Raw genomic sequence first — 16,726 nt, 5'->3', positions numbered from 1 at the left:
CGGCCCGCATACTTCATCAGTCAGTCTTACCAAACATGTCGAAGTGGGAGAGTAACTCCCTTGCTCAAGACAACTTTCAGTGGTTTCCTGGCACCCCCGGTGTTAGTTCGAGGCTTCCAGAGTAGCACTTAAGCCTCCCTGAGTTACGGCCAGTGTCTTTCCATCCCTTTCTCACACTGTGGCCAAACTGACCACACGCCTCCGCCAGGAAGGCCTCCTCTGCACCTGCTGAAATCAGCCCTACTGTCTTCCTCAGCCTCTTTCCCTGCTCTGCCCGTGGGCTGTCCAGAACTCTTGCTTCTTCTGGCCGTGCCCGCCCTGTGGGCCGCAGATGGCCGCATCCCGGTCCAGTCAGCTCCACAAACACTGAGCACCACGTAGCTGGGCCTGGTGCTGGTCACTGGGCAAGAGAACCCAACACTTTTCCTGCCCTCGAGGAGCTCACAGTCTAGTACGTCTCATCCCCTACTAGACTGAAGCTCCTTGAGGACAGGGATCGTCATACTCACCTCGGTGTTGCCCACACCCCCAGGCCAGGAGCTGGACCCAGTGAGGACCAGACAGCTGCCGAGTTCGTGCTTAGCTGTCACAAAACTCACGCTGACACTGGCCGGAGGACTGTTGCATTAAGGTGGAGCAGCTCCAAAAACTGTCCCAGGCGAAGGCTTAGAACTAAATATAATTATTTTATACACACACACGTATAAAAACATCATGTACCTATTTATAGATGCTTTCTTGTGAACAATTAGTACAGATTATTGACCATTAGTTTGTCCTGTCTGTTTTGTATTAGTCAGAAATGGAGTTTAACTTTGTATTTGGAACATGTAGAACATGGCTATCAAATAAGCCAAATAAAATGTAACTTTATAATATACTAGCTGCTTGGACACCTATATGTAACAATGTATCACAAGTAATCAAACACGTTCTTTATTGAGTTGTTTTAAATGGTTATTATATCCAAGATTCTAACAAAGTAATAAAGTTTGGATAGCCCTTACCCCAGGGCCCCTAAAAATGTTCCCAAAGCCCATTCTCCATGTCTGTCTAAAGAGAAAATGCTGCAGATAGACTCAGTTTATTGTGGGCTCCACTCATCTTTGGCTGGACCACGTCTTGTTTCTGCTGTATCGTAAGTTAAGAAAAGTGGCTCTCGGTGACTCTTGTTAGGCAGAGGGCTGTACGGGGATGGGTCGGTCTCTGTGACCACAGGGCCTGCCCTCCTGCCATCCTGTGTCCTTATTCATAGATGTGCCTCATTGAGGAGAATGAGATTAACCTCTGGCCACCTAGTAGCAAGTGTGAGAAATTCCTCAATAGGAAATTTCTCATAACATGAGCTCTAGCATTTCATACTGTGTGACTGACAGTTTATAAGAGTGCACTAAATATTTTTTGAATGAAAAGTCATTTAATCCCTAGCTAGTCAGTTAATTCATTGGTAGATACTGTGGCGAGGAGACCGCAGTAAAACCTCTTGAGTATTTTTGCCCCTTTGGAGTTTATGTTCAAAGATAGCATTTCCCAGCAGTGCTCTGTGTCATTAAGGTGTTTGTGCCATTATAGGAAAAGATTGTCAGTTTTATCTCAGGGAAACATTTTAAGTTAACGTGTGGCTTATTAAATCCCTTTTAGACAAATGAGGGTAATAAATAAAATTATTGATTTAAATTTGGTACCCTAATTTTTGTATTTTTCTAACTTTTTATTGACATGCAAAGATGTGAACATATAGACATGCCAAGAAGCTGCCAAACAGCTCACTGGATTTTCACAAATTGGGCCCATTCCTGTAACCAGCATCTAGAACAAGAAAACAGCACTGCCTTCACCCCAGAGACCCACGAGAGGCCCCTTTTCCAATTACGTTCCCCCTCCAGGGATAACCACTGCCTGGTTCTGCCTGGTTTTGAACTTTATGTAAACGCTGTAATGCAGTGTATACTTTTTTGTTTATGGTTTATTTTGCTCAACGTTTAGTTTGAGATCACCCATGTTACTCAGGTAGTTGGACTTCACTCTCGTTGCTGTATGTGTCCCATTTGTGGATATACCATAGTTTATCCCTTCTACTATTGGTGGAAATTCAGATACTTTTCATCTTGGGGCTCTCAAGACTGCTGCTGTAGGGACATAACAGAAGTGTCATTGGGTGAGCACGTGTACAAGAATGTCTGGTGGATGCGTATTCAGGCGTCTGCAGGTGGGCGCGGCTTTAGCTTTATGTACTGATAGCGCCTGTTTTCCAAAGTGGATGCACCAGTGCGGTGTCTCCGGCAGTGACGAAAGCTCCTGTTGCTCCAGCCATAGTTTTTTTTAAACTTTGGAAATCGATCCTTGTTTCTAAGCATGCCATTTTCACATGTGAAGGGTAGGTTAGAGAAAGAAAGCATAACGTAAGTGGTATGTAAACAATTTACCTGAGGTTTTCTATTCTAAAGATCACTGACTTAGTGTCTGCCTGGAAGGCCCTCTGACCCTGAGCGCTTTAGGAAGCCCTTTGGACCAAAAGCATGCTCACTAGGAGCCAGTCTCCATCCTCTGCCGTCAACCTTAGAAATTACGGCATTGAAAACCAGCACTGACTGAGTGCTTTCTGCTGCCACACCTGTGCCGTGAACTGTCACACATTATTTCATCTGAATCCTCACGGTCCTGGGAGACGTAGGTAATATTGTCATCATCAGTTTACCAATGGGGAAACGGAAACTGAGGTTCGGCAGTTGAGTGCTGGGGTCACAGAGCTGGGATTCAAGGCAAGCTCACCTGAGTCCAGGACACAAGCTGTCAACTGTCACGCCCTACGCTTTGTTTGAGCCGTGGCTAGACGTTAGTAAGTGCTCTGATTACGATTTCGACTAGTGGGCAAGTTGTTAATATTGTTCAGTTAAAAAGGAAAAAGAAGAAAGAAAAGGGAAAAAAACCATACTGTTACAAGGAATTCCTGCAGCTGGTTCTCTTACATTTGCTTGAGTGTCAACCAGAGAAAGTCCCCCAACAGAATGGCAGCGTCTCTGGCTTCGGCACAGAGGCCCCCACCCAAGGGTTTTGATGGGTGACGTAGTTTCCACGTGTTATCGCTGTTTTGCTGTCACATCTTGAGTGTGTTGCATTTGGCTGCTGTGGCCCTCTGTAATCCCAGAGTTAGTGGCAAGCAGTTGTGGAAGTTTTCGGCGAGGCTGAGTCTCTCGAGGGGTACAAGCCACGCCAGTGTGCGTCGGCCGGCGTCCGCACTTGCCTGCTGTGTACTCGTCCTGTACCCGTAATATGTAGCCTTGTCTCGTCTCCAGCTTGGGTCTGGGGGGAGTTGTGGATGTTGTTTGCTTGTTGTTATAACCTGATATCGTCGTGTTTGCTTCTTAACTTTATCATACAAAGCTGGCCGTTGAGAAATCTCTTTGACCTAAGTTGACCTTGGGTGAGTGACTTAGCCTCCCTGGGAGAGCAGAATCACAAATCCTACCTGTCCTCTAGTTTTCAGGATTAAATAAAATCATCTAAAATGCATTTAGTTTTCATGCTCGTGGTGGGTACACACACTTGTGGCTGCTCTGGTAGTAGCAGTAAAAACAAAGCTTTTTCTGAAGATCCGCAAGGGACCTGGAGGTCTTAGGTACAGAAAGTGATCAGTTACTGTTTAAAAAAAAAAAACTGGTTCTTCAAATGTAAAAAGGGTAGCTATTATTATCCAGATACCAAAATGCAAGGCACATCTTTTTGACATTTTGTAGATGTCTTATGGACATCTTGTACAGGTTTTTTTTGAGTCCTTTTTGATTCTTCATTTATCCTAAAATGTGAACTCTAGATTAAAAACTCTAGATTTGATTAATAACATGAGGTTACTTGTGCTTCCTCGCTGTGCTCTTAAAGTGGTTTTGTATCTGCTCCCCAAATTCCTTTCAAAGGTGGTGTCTAACTTCCTCCTTAGTCATCGTATCGGCACTTTCCTGCTCACTGCCGTCCTGTTGGGTCTTGGTGCCATCTAGAAGAGTAACCTGTTTCTCAATTACCCCTGTATTTACATCTTAAAATGTTTGTTTGGTTTGGGACCTTAGTCTTCCCGGTAATAAAAAGTAAATAGTAAACCTAAATTTCATGGGAATTTAATGTAAAATTTAAATTGTTTCCATTAAAATTTATGTCATAACTGTTTCTTACCTGCAGGTAGCTCTTGTCCTTCATTGGACCCCCCCCCCCGCCCCCCGCACACAGATGTTCAGACCTTTACAGGTGCATCTCTACTTTAGCTTCACCTCCAGAATTTGGTTTTATGTGAAGTAAACAAATTTCCGGTGAGATTTAAAACTTAAATTTCATAAAAATTAGTCCTTTATACTTACATGGCTTCACAGGTCATTTTCACGTGATTACCTTACTGATTTCACAATAATTCTTAAGGGTGAGATACTGTTGCCCTTTTCACTTAAGGAACTTGAGGCTCAGAAAAACCCTATGACTTGCCCAGATTGTGCAGCTAACAAAGGGTGGATCCAAGACCCTGGGCCCTTTTCTCCGAAGTCCAGGACCACTGCTTTTCTCGGTCTCTTTACCACCGTATGCCGCCCCCCACTGAATGGGTTGCTGGCTGCCTCCACCCCCTGTACCTCCCCACGCTCTGCTCACTTCCCCTCCCTTGTCTTATTTGTAAGAGAGGACTTTGACTAGATGACGTTCACACTTCAGCTGTAATCCACATATTTACTATTTGAAGGTCGCCCTCAGAACCCACAGTGAAATCCTCAGACTCATCCGGTAGCTGCTGTAATTCCTTCCCTTCAGTCCTGTTTCTGGCACCATTTTCCTTCTCTCTCTAGTTGTTCTTCATTCCCCTTCCCTCAATTTTGTCTCCAGGGTTATTATCCCTGAAAACATGGGGGAAGAGTGGAGTAGACATGAATGTCTGTCCTCCCCTCTGGACGGTGAAGGACCAGAGGCTGTAGGTGGCCCATCCCTCTTCAGGTTACAGAGGGACATGGCGCCGAGGTTGATGCAGGGATGCAGGGAACGAGTGAAGCAGCGCTGGCTCCGTCTCAGCCCAGTCTCTGGGCACCTGAGCTTAGATGGGAGGGAGCAGCAGCCCCCGTGGCAGCGGGTCGGTTCTCAGTGAAGAGAGTTTGGCGCTGAGAAGCCACCGGCTTACCTTCTGCACCTCTTCCTCTCAACTCCCCAAATTTGCATTTTAGAAATACCTTTTGCATTATATTTTTAGTGATTGCCTCAAGTATTACATTATACATCTTTAACTTTGCACCATCTACTTAAGAGTTAATAATTGTATTTCACTTAAAATGTGGAAACTTCATTTACCACCACCTTAGTCCTTTTTGTTCTAGATGTCGTGTGTATTATATTCATATAAGACAGTAACCTCATAAAATAAGATTACACTTTGTGTTTTTAATAGTATTCGGAGGAAAGTAAGGGGAAAATCTTTTATATTTAACCCCATACAGTGCTCTTTATTCTTTCCTAAAGATCTTTCTTCCATTTGGTTTTCCCATCTGTCTGAAGAACTTCTTTAACATTTCTTGTGATGTGGGCCTGTTGATTAGTTTTGGTTGTTTTTTTTTTTTTTAATCTGAAAATGAATTGAACTTCATTACACTGGATATAGAACTCTGAGTTGACAGCATTTTTCTTTTTCTTTTTTTTCTTTCTTTCTTTCAGCACCTTAAAGCTTTCTTTCGTTACCTTCTGGCCTCTGTTATTTCTAATGAGAAGTCACTGGCCTTTTAAATTATTACTCTTCTGTATGTAAAGTGTCATTTTTTCTGGCTTCTTCCATGATTTTATCTTTGGTTTTCAGCAGTTTATAACGAGGATGTGCCTGCGTGTGGTTTTTGTTGTATTGATCATATTTGGTCTTCACTGAACCTCTTGAATCTGTAAATGTATGTCCTTGACCATTATTTCTTCAGATATTTTTTCTGCTCCATTTTCTCTCTTCTAAAACACCAGTTCCATGTATGTTAAATCTTTTGATAGTGTCCTTCAGGTTCCAGGGGCTCTGTTCTTTTTCTGTTTTCCCCCAGTCTTTTTTCTATAAGTTCTTCAGATTGGATAATTTTTATTGATTTATCTTCAATTTTCCTGACTCTTCTCTCATCTCCATCCCACTGATCGTCCAATCCTGTGGAGATTTTATTTCAGATATTTTACTTTTCATTAGGAATTTTCATTTGGCTCTTTTTTATACCTTTAGTTTCTCTGCTGGTGTTTCCTATCTTTTCATTAACTATGACCAAATTTTCCTTTATGTCTTTGAATATAATAATAGCTCTTCAAAGTCCTTGCTTGCTAATTACAACTTCTGAGTCACCATTGGAGTCAGCTTCCTTTAGATTTCTTTTCCTCTTGAAAATGGATTACATTTTAATGTTTATTTGTACATCAAGTGATTTTAGATTATGTCGTGGACATTGTGACTGATAGGTTGCAGAAACTCTGGATTCAGTATTATTCCTCTGAAGAGTGGTTGGTTGGTTGGTTGGTTGGTTGGTTGGTTGGTTGGTTTTAGCAGGCAGCTAACTTGGCAGGTCTCACATTGCAAACTCCCTCCATTCTGTGAGCTCGAATCCCGATTCAGCTAAGTTCAGCCTCAGCTGGGCTGCCTGGAGCCTGCCCTGTATGTGCACAGTACAGGGGTCAGCTAGTGATTCAGGCAGAATTTACACTCAGAATTTGAGGTACCCCTCCATAGCTTTCTTCTTCCTGGGATTTCCCCTCTCACTTTCCACCAGCTGTGGTGACCCAAATTCAGTCCTCTGGCTCTTCAAACCAGTAAGACTGGGGCTGGCTTTCTGGCTAGTGGCCATTAAACTGGGGACCCACCCAGTGCCGTTCCTTTCCTCCCAGTGGCAGCTTCCTCCAGAGCCTAACTGCTTTGTGCTGTCACAGGGCTGTTTCTTCTGTCCTAGTCCGTAGTTGCTGTCTGCAAGAGGATTGGTCAGATAGGAGCTTCTCGAACTTGCCAGAAATACAAAGAGGTCAAAGAGGTTCTAAAGTAAGATTTTAGTAGAAATCACTTTTCAAATAATTTTGAGATGTGTAACACCGTAACCAAACAAAAGTGCGTTATTTCCTGCAGTTTGAGATATGTAATAAGTAAAGAGAGATGCAGTTTTGTTGTATTGGTGAAGTGAGATGTTCGGTCTGCTGTGCGTGTTTATAAGAGAAGAAGGAGGGAGGCGTGTGCTGCAACACTGGTCACTGCCCACTGCAGAGGTGCTGTCCCAGCTTTGTCTCAAGCCTTGTTTTCTGTAAAGATACCAAGGGGGGTTGTTGAAGGGTCAGCTCCATTCCTTTGTGGTGAGGCGATGTTGGGTACTTAGAAGAGGAGATCGTGTTTCAAAGCTGGCATTCCCATGAACTTGCCAGAACAAGCCATTTCCCTCGTGGCTTTTTTGTTCATCCAGTTTCTTGCTGCTCTTTCTCTGGATGTTTTTCAAATTAGCCTAAGTAGCTATGAATCCAGACTGATTTTCTGTCCAAAGCAAATTTTGTGATGTCATCATAAAATTATTATGTTTAGGTGATCAAAGTCCAGTCTTTTTTTAAAAAAGTTTTTCAAGCATAGAAGAAATGTAGTTTCAAAGAGAAGGATAGTATTACTATAATCATTCTCAGGAAAAAATGCTACAGAAATGAAATACATTTTAAAAAAATAAGGCAGGTAAAAGTACAGAACTAGATAGCATTTACTTAAAAGTCTTACTGGGTTTTTTCACCTACTTTATTTCTCCATCCTAACAGTGGATAGGACAGGCAGTATCGTTCTCATTTATGAAGGAGGACACAAGTTGAAATGGGCCCAGCTGCCCAGCTCAGAAGGTGCTGCTCATAGCTGGTGCCCTTTCTGCTGGGACAGCGGGAACAGCTGGTCACCTACTTGGACTGATCGCCCCTGTCTACTCTAAATCTTGTCTGTGTTGGAGACTTTATTCCGAATCTTAGCTTGGTACTGGAAACGAAGACGCTATTAGACCACTTTATTGCTCTCCATGAAAATACCTTAGAAGTAAAATCACATCTTGTTGCTCCAGAACGGAAATTTAATGAGACCTCTCCATACCAGCTTGTGGAGCCCGGGAGACCAGGTTTCACAGGGAGTGCCACAGGCCGAGAAAAGTCAACATGTGCTTGCAAGTTTTTTTGTCCTTTACTGTGTGAATTGATTACTTTGATGACTTTTTCTCCTAAAGTGAGGGAAGTAGTGATAAAAAATAAAACTAACGTTAAATAAATACTCCTTTCCCCTCTTCCCAGTTCTCTTCCTAGATGGGGCTCGTGGATAAACAAAGAATGATTCTTACATGTTCTAACGTTTGTTAAATGAAAAGTCTTATGAGCTCTTACAGTTTTTTCTCTGGTGAGTTTGAGACTTAGAAACCACCACCCCAGGAAGAAGCATGAGGGCTCATTGCCAGTTCACATTAGGCAGCTAAAAGCTTTCAAACAGAATGTATTGCTACTAAAAATAGTTGGACTTTGGGAAAATATGTTTAAATTTGACCTCCTTGACACTCTGCACATTCCACTGTTTTGCTCTGGGTTCCTCAGCAGCTGTAAAGAGGAAAGTTCAGAACTGTCTCCATGGGCACTCTTACTCCATCTATGGAAGAGCCTTCCCATCGTAAAAACAGATACTTCAGGAGTTATTTATGTTCTGCACTACTGTAAGCAGCAAGTTATGCTTTCTCCGAAGCGTTTTGACATGTTAGTTTTTGGTATGATACTGAGGAACTCGCTTCCCGGTTACCCCTGCGTTCCGTGTTCAGTGGTAGCAGGTGATGAAGGGCCGAGAGGGAGGCTTCAGACAGTGAATCAGTGGGTCAGAGAACAGTGAGTGCGGGCGGAGGGTCAGGGCAGGTGGAGGCCAAGAGGGTCTCCTTATGCAAGGGCCCTCCCGTGACCTATGTGGAGGTGTTTGCGGGGAGCAGTAACCTTCAGGTCAGGGTGGCCCAGTTCACAAAACAGCCCATGTGAAATAAATTGCCTTCGTGAGACCTATTTAAAATTAAGTTCCATTGCTTTAAAGAACCTGTCACGCTTGGCCTTCTCATAGCTTGCCTTTATTTTAATGATTTGAAGAAGTTAGAAATAAGGACGATTTTTTTTACTTGATTTTTTTCCTGATTGTTATGGACTTTTCAGTTGTTTAAAACTACGCAATTTTTGGAAATTCTGACTTGGAGTCTGTTACTTGTTTTGAGGCCAGGTGATTGAGAGCGGGGCGCTGAAAAGGCCCTAATCGGAGGCAGCCCTCTCTCAGGCCAGGGGTCTGTCTGAACCCCTGCTCCCAGCGGCCACCCTCCCGGCAGCCTGCACCCGTCCCCTGTGAGGCACGGGGAGGTGGTGACTGGTCTTCCTCACCAGCCAGTGCACGTGCTCGGCTGATGGTGGCTTCACTCTCCTGTCATCACTAAGGCAGAATGTGGTCCGGGGTCTGTGCTAGTTCTGGGGGCGTGGAAAGTGGCAACTCTCAGCCCATTGTGGGCAAAGGCCAAGCAAACAGGCTGTCGCACGCACTTGACCTGTGAATCGTGGGACCTGGGGCCAGGTTCCCGACAGCGCTGGCTCGGCCTGCATCTGGCCAGCCTCGAGGGTGTCGCCAGAGCCTGCACTGTTGTTAAAGTGTTGTGCTATTCACTCAGCCATGACCGTCTAGATGGAGTGAGAAGAAAAACGAAATCATATTTTGAGGAGGGGGTTGCTTTTCTCTAAAGTGCTAATGTGGTCATGGAGGGAAACGTTCCCTTTCCTTAAAACACAAAACAAAACTCCCATCTGTAGTAAGGGCTCGCTGACTCAGGGCAGTTACGAGCTGAATTCTGTGTGTCCTCTGCTGCTGTAAATTGCATGAGTGCAGCTGCGTGAGAAACAGCCTGCCCTCGCCTCCAGGCAGCAGGAATGTCTCCTGGAAACAGTCGAGCCGAGCCGGATTCCCAGATTAGAAAGAAAGGCTCTGGGGCCGCTGACCTCACTCTCTCATGAGCTGCTGGCGCTGGGAGGTTCTCTGCTGCCCTCCACCAGGAGGCTGGGACTGGGAAGCCCCAGGACGTGGCGGCGGGGCGGCGGGCGGGCGGGCAGCAGAGGGCGGTGGCCGCTCCCGCGATGGCCCAGAGCCCAGGTGCGGAGCCCTGAGCGGCCCGGCGGGTAAGTAGCCGCGTGACCCGGTGTGGAGCTGCCAGTTTCAAGCCGGCAGGAGTTTCAGAAGTGCTTGTAGATACTGTTGCATTTCCTTCCTTCCTGATGAGGCAAAGTGCTGGTTAAAGTGGAAGTTGGTAGGAGGTCGTGAGCAGTGTGGGGAGCGTTGGGCCGCATGGCTGTTTGGTCGGTTGCTGTGCTGCTGTGGTGGCACTGTGAGGGCTGGGTCTGTGCTGTGTGGAGCGCTGCTCGGGATTTGCTCAGGGGAACTCTGCTGCTTAAAGGAAACTGGCGTTCAGACCATCCATCCTGGCCCCCCTGTGGTTTCCCAGCTCCTCCTTGTGTTGCCAGCTGCCCTTCCCTTACCTGAGGCTGTGCCCCTTGCATCAAGGCCATTCTGGAATCCTTTTGTGAAGTTAGAAACCTGATACTCTTTCCCGCGGGGCTCCTCGGGTCGTCAGGGTGGGGTCTGGTGTGTGCGAGCTCCCCCCGTGTCAGCTCCCCTTACATACTGTGTTGTCTCTCTAGCACAATCCTGGAAGAAGAGAAGGTCCAGCAAGAAGAACGGATGAGGATGGAGTCCAGAAGGCAGGTCACAGTGTCCTGGGACTCTGGAGGGTCCGACGAAGCACCACCCAAGGTAGCAAAGGCCCCCACCCCGTCTCTGGCATTATGCCTACTAACTTTTGCAGTTTATGCTGTAGGCAGCTGCTGTCTGTGGGGAGAAAACCAAATAGCGGGTTATTCTAAGAGGAATCACTGCAACTTCTGTTCCTTGTTCGCCCCGCCGCATACCACCCCAACGTGCACCCGTTTCCCTAATTTGCTTTGCAGCTCTGAGCTGTTCGAAGTCATGAGTGATTGGATTAGACCTGACCTTCCAATTCCCCCCCCCCCACCGCCCCCATCATCAGACTTAACTGAGCACGCCGGCTCGGGGAGGTTTCTCTCTGCTGGTGCCAGGGACCTTCCTGATGACCAGGTAGACTATAACCAAGCCGAGAACGCTTTACGTTTTGCTTTATTTTGAAAGGAGTCAGCTTCCACCTGACCTGGTTCCTTTTGGGTTTTGTTTTGTTTTGCTGAGAACCTGGTGCACATTTTCTGCCTTTTCCTCATCTGTGGCGGTGGCTGGGTTGTCAGCGTGGGGAGGTCTGCCAGCAGCACCCCAGCCCTGCCCTGCATCCTCCCGGCCTTCCGCAGGCGGCCAGAGCCTTCCCCTCTTGTTCAGCTGGGCTGGAGCTGGACACAGTTGGCCCTTAAACACTCTCCTCAGATCAGGATTCTTTGTTCTCCTTTTGCTTTTGACAGGATGGTATTTTCACACAGTGGCTTACTTGCCATGAATAATCCAGTTCAGATCATTTTCTGGATGGTAAATAGATAATAGGCTTTTTTTGCAGTTAATAGTTACCTGCTACTTGATATTTGATTAGCTAAAAATATATTAAAGGAACTCTGACAGTTCCTTACTTCATTTTCTTTTTGAAAAATGTTCAGAAATCTGTTAACAAAAAGCGCTATTTAAATATTGTACCCATATTTTTATCATGATGCCTGAAATCTGTTTTCTCGGCCATTGTTTTAAACTATTACGGTAAATATTATTACACATTGAAAGTGAACACAGGTGACTGACCCTGTTCCTCAGAATTTTAGAGGTGAAGGGTTCTGTAGCCTGGCTTCCTCCACCAGTGGGAAAACTGAGGCCCAGAGAAGGAGGAGGGCCTGTGGTCCGTTCTGTCGGTGTTACTATGAGCTGGTTAGTGCTCAGACCACAACGTTTCTCTGTCGCTCCTCGTGTTACAACAACGAAGTCCCTAGCTACCCACCGAAAAGCCATGCACCCCAGCATCTGCGGCCTCCACCTTGTATACACGGGTTTGCCCGTTTCCTCACTAACTACTGTGGAAGGGTCCAGCACCGGAGAGTCTTGACGTTAGTTTCTCAGGCCTGGAAACCAGGTGGATCTGTTCACAGGTGGCTCTGATGACCAGGTGGATTACCTGCCTGTTCCCAGCCTCACGTGCCTCATCTGTGAAGTGAGGGTACTAGTGTTCCCCACCTCTTAGGGGTGTTGTGAAGACCAAGTGAGACAATGCGTTCACAGCCCTTGTTTGGGTCACAGGAGTGTAAGGAACTCTACGTAGTTGATGATCAGCACAAACGATGTGCTAGTGCTGTGCACCGCGTTCCCCTAAAGCTCACAGAATTAACCCTTTCCATCCAAACATGATTACGTATCCCAGTCTGTATGGTTTTTAATAATTTTCATGTGGCTGAGTTTTGAAGGCTGTGATATTAAGTTCATGGGCAGAGATGGAGGTGGTTAGACTTCTTTGTGTACAGAACAAAGGTGAGTTCTGCTTAACTTTTTAAATATCCTCACATTTCTTTCTTTAGGATGTTTTCAACCTGTATATTTTGAGGCTCTTTTCTGTAGTCAGAGATGGTTCTACCCTTCAGAGTGGGTCAGCAGACTATACCCCACTGCCTGTTTCTGTTGATGAATGTTTTATTGCATGAACTGCCCCCTTGGCTTGTGTGTTGTCCATGGCTGGGTACCCCCTACACAGACGGACTTGAGTGGTTCCGTTACAGTATGGCTCAAAAAGATTAAAATATTTACTCTTTGGGAACTCCCTGGCGGTCCGGTGGTTAGGACTTTCCCCTAACTGAGAACTGAGAACCCCTCAGCTTTCACTGCTGAGGCTGCAGGTTCGATCCCTGGTCAGGGAACTAAGATCCCACAAGCTGCACGGCGCAACCATATAGATAAAATATTTACTCTTTGATCCCAAATTAAAAGTTTGGCAGCCCCCAAATTAAAAAAAATTTTTTTTAATTACTTAATTTATTTTTGGCTGCATTGGTCTTCGTTGCTGTGTGCGGGCTTTCTCTAGTTGCGGCGAGCAGGGGCTACTCTTCCTTGCGGCGTGCAGGCTTCTCATTGCGGTGGCTTCTCTTGTTGTGGAGCACGGGCTTCAGTAGATGCGGCATGTGGGCTTAGTAGTTGTGGCTTGCGGGCTCTAGAGTGCAGGCTCAGTAGTTGTGGCGCACGGGCTTTGTTGCTCCACGGCACGTGGGATCCTCCTGGACAAGGGTTCAAACCCGTGTCGCCTGCATTGGCAGGTGGATTCTTAACCACTGTGCCACCAGGAAAGTCCCCAGATTAAAAATTTAATGGGTAGAGGGAATTCCCTGGCAGTCCAGTGGTTAGGACTCAGGTTTTCCATTGCCAAGGGCCCAGGTTCAATCTCTGGTCAGGGAACTGAGACCCCACTAAGATCCCACAAGCTGCGCAGTGCGGCCAAAAAAAAAAAAAAAAAAATTTAATGGGTAGAAGATCACCTACATTAGTATATATATGCAGATACTCGATGTTTTCATTTCTAATAATGTAAATATTGGTGGATATATTCCAGATAAGTAAAGGCTCGTGGAGTCCTCAGTAACTTCTGAGAATGTAAAGGCGTCCTGAGAACAGCTACCTTAGCATAGTGTTTCTCAGCCCTGATTAGACCCAGCATTCCATTTATATAAAAAATATTTTATAATGCCCCGTTTACTAATCCTGAAATAAAATACATAGGTTATAAAATGACTTAATAATTTCAAGATACCAGCACAGCCAAGAGACTGTGAGCTGTACAAGAGAGATAAAAGTAACTTCTAATAGCATTATGCATACACCTGTGTAAAATACTCGGGTGTAATTACACTGGGAGGTGCGCTGGAGGAGCCAGGTGCCCACACCTGTGTGTGGTAGGCTCGCCCTGGACACAGCAGCTGCACACGCAGACCCTGCAGCCACAGCTGACTGTGGATCTCATTCGTCTTGATGATGTGATTTTCTAGAAGGGTGACGAATCTTGGTAAAGTTCAAACGAAACAAAGTAAAATTGTCCATCAGTATTCACAGTAGTTGCTCTTCTGGAAAGTTCAGTGTCTGATAAACTATGCAAAATACCATTTGTGTTTGTATGTCAGACGGAGTTGGTTCTCGGTTCAGACTACAGGGCTCCTTGTTGTTGTTTTACCTGTGTAAGGTGGAGAAAGACCTGAACGTGGCACAGGCCCTGCTGTTCAGCCCCGCTGTCCCTCCCACCTGCCTGCCACCCTCAGTGCCGGGCCCTGCAGGCAGCAGGAGCGCCCTCTCGGTACCCTAGGCCCCCATCGGGGGCACTGCCGTCCAGCTGAGGACCACGAGTGTAGGATGTGTTGGGTTTTCCTTTTTCTTCCTCCTCACTTGGGAGGCTTTCAACAAAAACTCCCCCAGCTCCATCATTTGCTTCATGAAAATCCAAGTTTCTGTCTTTGAGGAGGAGATGCAATCAGCCTGCTAAACCTTGTACTTAGTAGCAGGTGACACGTCTGGATACCTCAGCCCAGCTCAGCTCATTCGATCTTTGTGGCAGCCCTGTCCCCACCTCATTCTTGAAGGCACAGTGGGCAAGTTGCCCCGGCCTGGCACTGGCCATTTCCTGGCCTGCCCTCTTGGCCGCCACGCTGAGTCCGTACTTGTAGAGAAGGAAAACAGAACTGTTAGCAGTATGTCCGTGCTCTCCGCAGCGGGTGGCTAACAAAGTTCCATTTTGTGGTATTCTTGGTGCGGTAGTTTCGTCTTCTGTAAGACATGTTTTCATATTTTTATCTGTTATCTTTATTTTGAAATGGAACCTTACAAGTGTTACCGTTTGCTACCCATGTAAGTATTTGAGCCACTGGAGGATGTTCTGTGGAGATTTTGCCGTTCTTTGATCTTTCCTCTTGTAATTCCCCTTTTATTTGGTGAGTCACTGTGTGCTTGTCATAGAGTAGCAGCACAGCACAGCAGACTCTGGAGGCAGGCAGTTCTGCCATTACCAGCTGTGCAGCCTGTTTGCATCACCTGACCTCTCTGAGCCTCTCTTTTATCCTCTGTAAAATGGGGTGATAATACTTCTTTGTACCATTGGTCTCAGACTTCTCAGATTGTACATACGACACCTAGCTCTGCACGTAGGACACATTGAGTAAAAGTTTTGTGTTTTTTTTTGAGTAAAAGTTTTTATTTTTGCCTGTGTTACTTAACCTGCCACCTCCAAAATGTAAGCCAGCAGACACAACTGTCCACCTGTCAGATAGCTGTGAATACTGTCCTAATTCCTGGGTCTGCACCCTCCCATACTTGGACTCCAGGAAGCCTTTGCCATACGACCATTGTAATGCATACATATTAACACACACCTTTCAAACGGCTGTTGCCGCTGAAATGTCAGAGGACAGAGATAGTCAGACATTTCTGCCTCTTCTTAACCACTTGTTCAAGTGAAACCTTTAAAAATATAAATCTGGAGAGTAGTCCCTAAGGGCTTCATGGAACAAAATTGCCACCCTAGCACACAAGCAAAGCCCGTGACTCCCCCTTCATGCCCTTCCCTCTTTCGGAGGGTCTTGGGGATCCGTCCTCACATTTAGTTAAGTTTGGAGTAGACTGCATCTGGGGGCTGAGATGCAACAGGGCTAAAGGGGTTGGGGAGCCTTCCCACCCTCAGAGGCTTAACAGGCCCGCACAGCAGGGCGGGAGCAAGTGCAGGGGTAGCTGCAGTCCACGTGCTTGTAGGAGAGCAGGGGATATGCTTCTGTGTCAGGAGGGAGAGGGAGGGGTGACACGGGAGACCCGGGACAGGAGTCTGTCCGGCACGCATTCCAGGCCGAGGGGGGTGACACTGTTTCGAGACTCAGACTCACTCAGAACTTAGCCAAAGTGAAGTGTGTGTTCATCCAGGACCACCTGTGTCCACGGGAAAGCGACATAGGCACTGAGGCATTTTCCTTCCTTCCCTGGGCCCCAAGTCTATTTCCTTCAAGTCTGGTCTTTATTCGCCTGGAGAGCCCTGAGTTTCCACTTTGTTAAATCCCTCAGGTTTAGGAGACTTTGTTGACTTCATCTTCCATTTCAGACTAGACCGTTCTTTTTGCTCTGAACTTTAAATTCACGTGTCAAACAATGAGGATTTTAGAGCTGGAAGTGACTTCAGGGTCCCTCCAAGTCAACCCAGTTCTTTAGATGAAGAAATAGAATCCGGCTGGTTCACGCACGTGCTCCCAGCCGGTGAGGAGCAGAAAGGAAAGCCTCCAGGCTTGCATTTCCGTGATGCTGAATGGTATTGAGCATCCTCTTCTGTGCTTATTGGCCATTGGTAGATCTTCTTTGGGTCTACTCAGATCTTTTGCACACTGTTTACTTAGATTATTTGCCACTTTCTTGTTGAAGTTATAAGAGTTCTTTCTATATGCTGGATATGAATCTTATCAGATAGATGATTTGCAGATACTTTCTTCCATTCACGGGTTGTCTTTTCACTTTCTTGATGTTGTCATCTGCAACACAAAACTTTTAATTTTGATGAAGTCCAGTTTATCTTCTCTTTTCTTTTGTTGACTGAGCTTTCGGCATCCTAAGAAACCATGGCCTAACCCAGAGGGTCACAAAGATTTACTCCTGCGTTTTCTTCTAAGAGTTTTATCGTTTTAGCTCTCACGTTTGAGTTAATTTCTATGTATGTTGTGGGGGGGGGGGGTCCAG

General features: G+C 46.0%; 1 protein-coding gene across 7 annotated transcripts in view; it reads left to right on the top strand.

Moving 5' to 3' along the window:
* PTK2 (protein tyrosine kinase 2) overlaps nt 1-16,726 on the top strand; it is a 225,270-nt gene that overhangs the window by 176,645 nt on the left and 31,899 nt on the right. For 6 of the 7 annotated variants that reach the window (XM_024741050.1, XM_024741051.1, XM_024741048.1 and 3 more), the window contains one exon: nt 10,684-10,795. In XM_024741050.1, the coding sequence (XP_024596818.1) occupies nt 10,684-10,795 (112 nt within the window). Of the gene's footprint in view, nt 1-10,127; nt 10,165-10,683; nt 10,796-16,726 lie in introns of those variants that run through there. The other variant, XM_024741055.1, reaches the window with a different exon arrangement.

The sequence above is a fragment of the Neophocaena asiaeorientalis genome, unplaced genomic scaffold (genome assembly GCF_003031525.2).
Source record: "Neophocaena asiaeorientalis asiaeorientalis breed wild unplaced genomic scaffold, Neophocaena_asiaeorientalis_V1.1 scaffold177, whole genome shotgun sequence".
Lineage (NCBI taxonomy): Eukaryota > Metazoa > Chordata > Mammalia > Artiodactyla > Phocoenidae > Neophocaena > Neophocaena asiaeorientalis.
The sequence above is the reverse complement of the archived record's forward strand: the minus strand, read 5'-3'. Positions and strand labels throughout refer to the sequence as shown.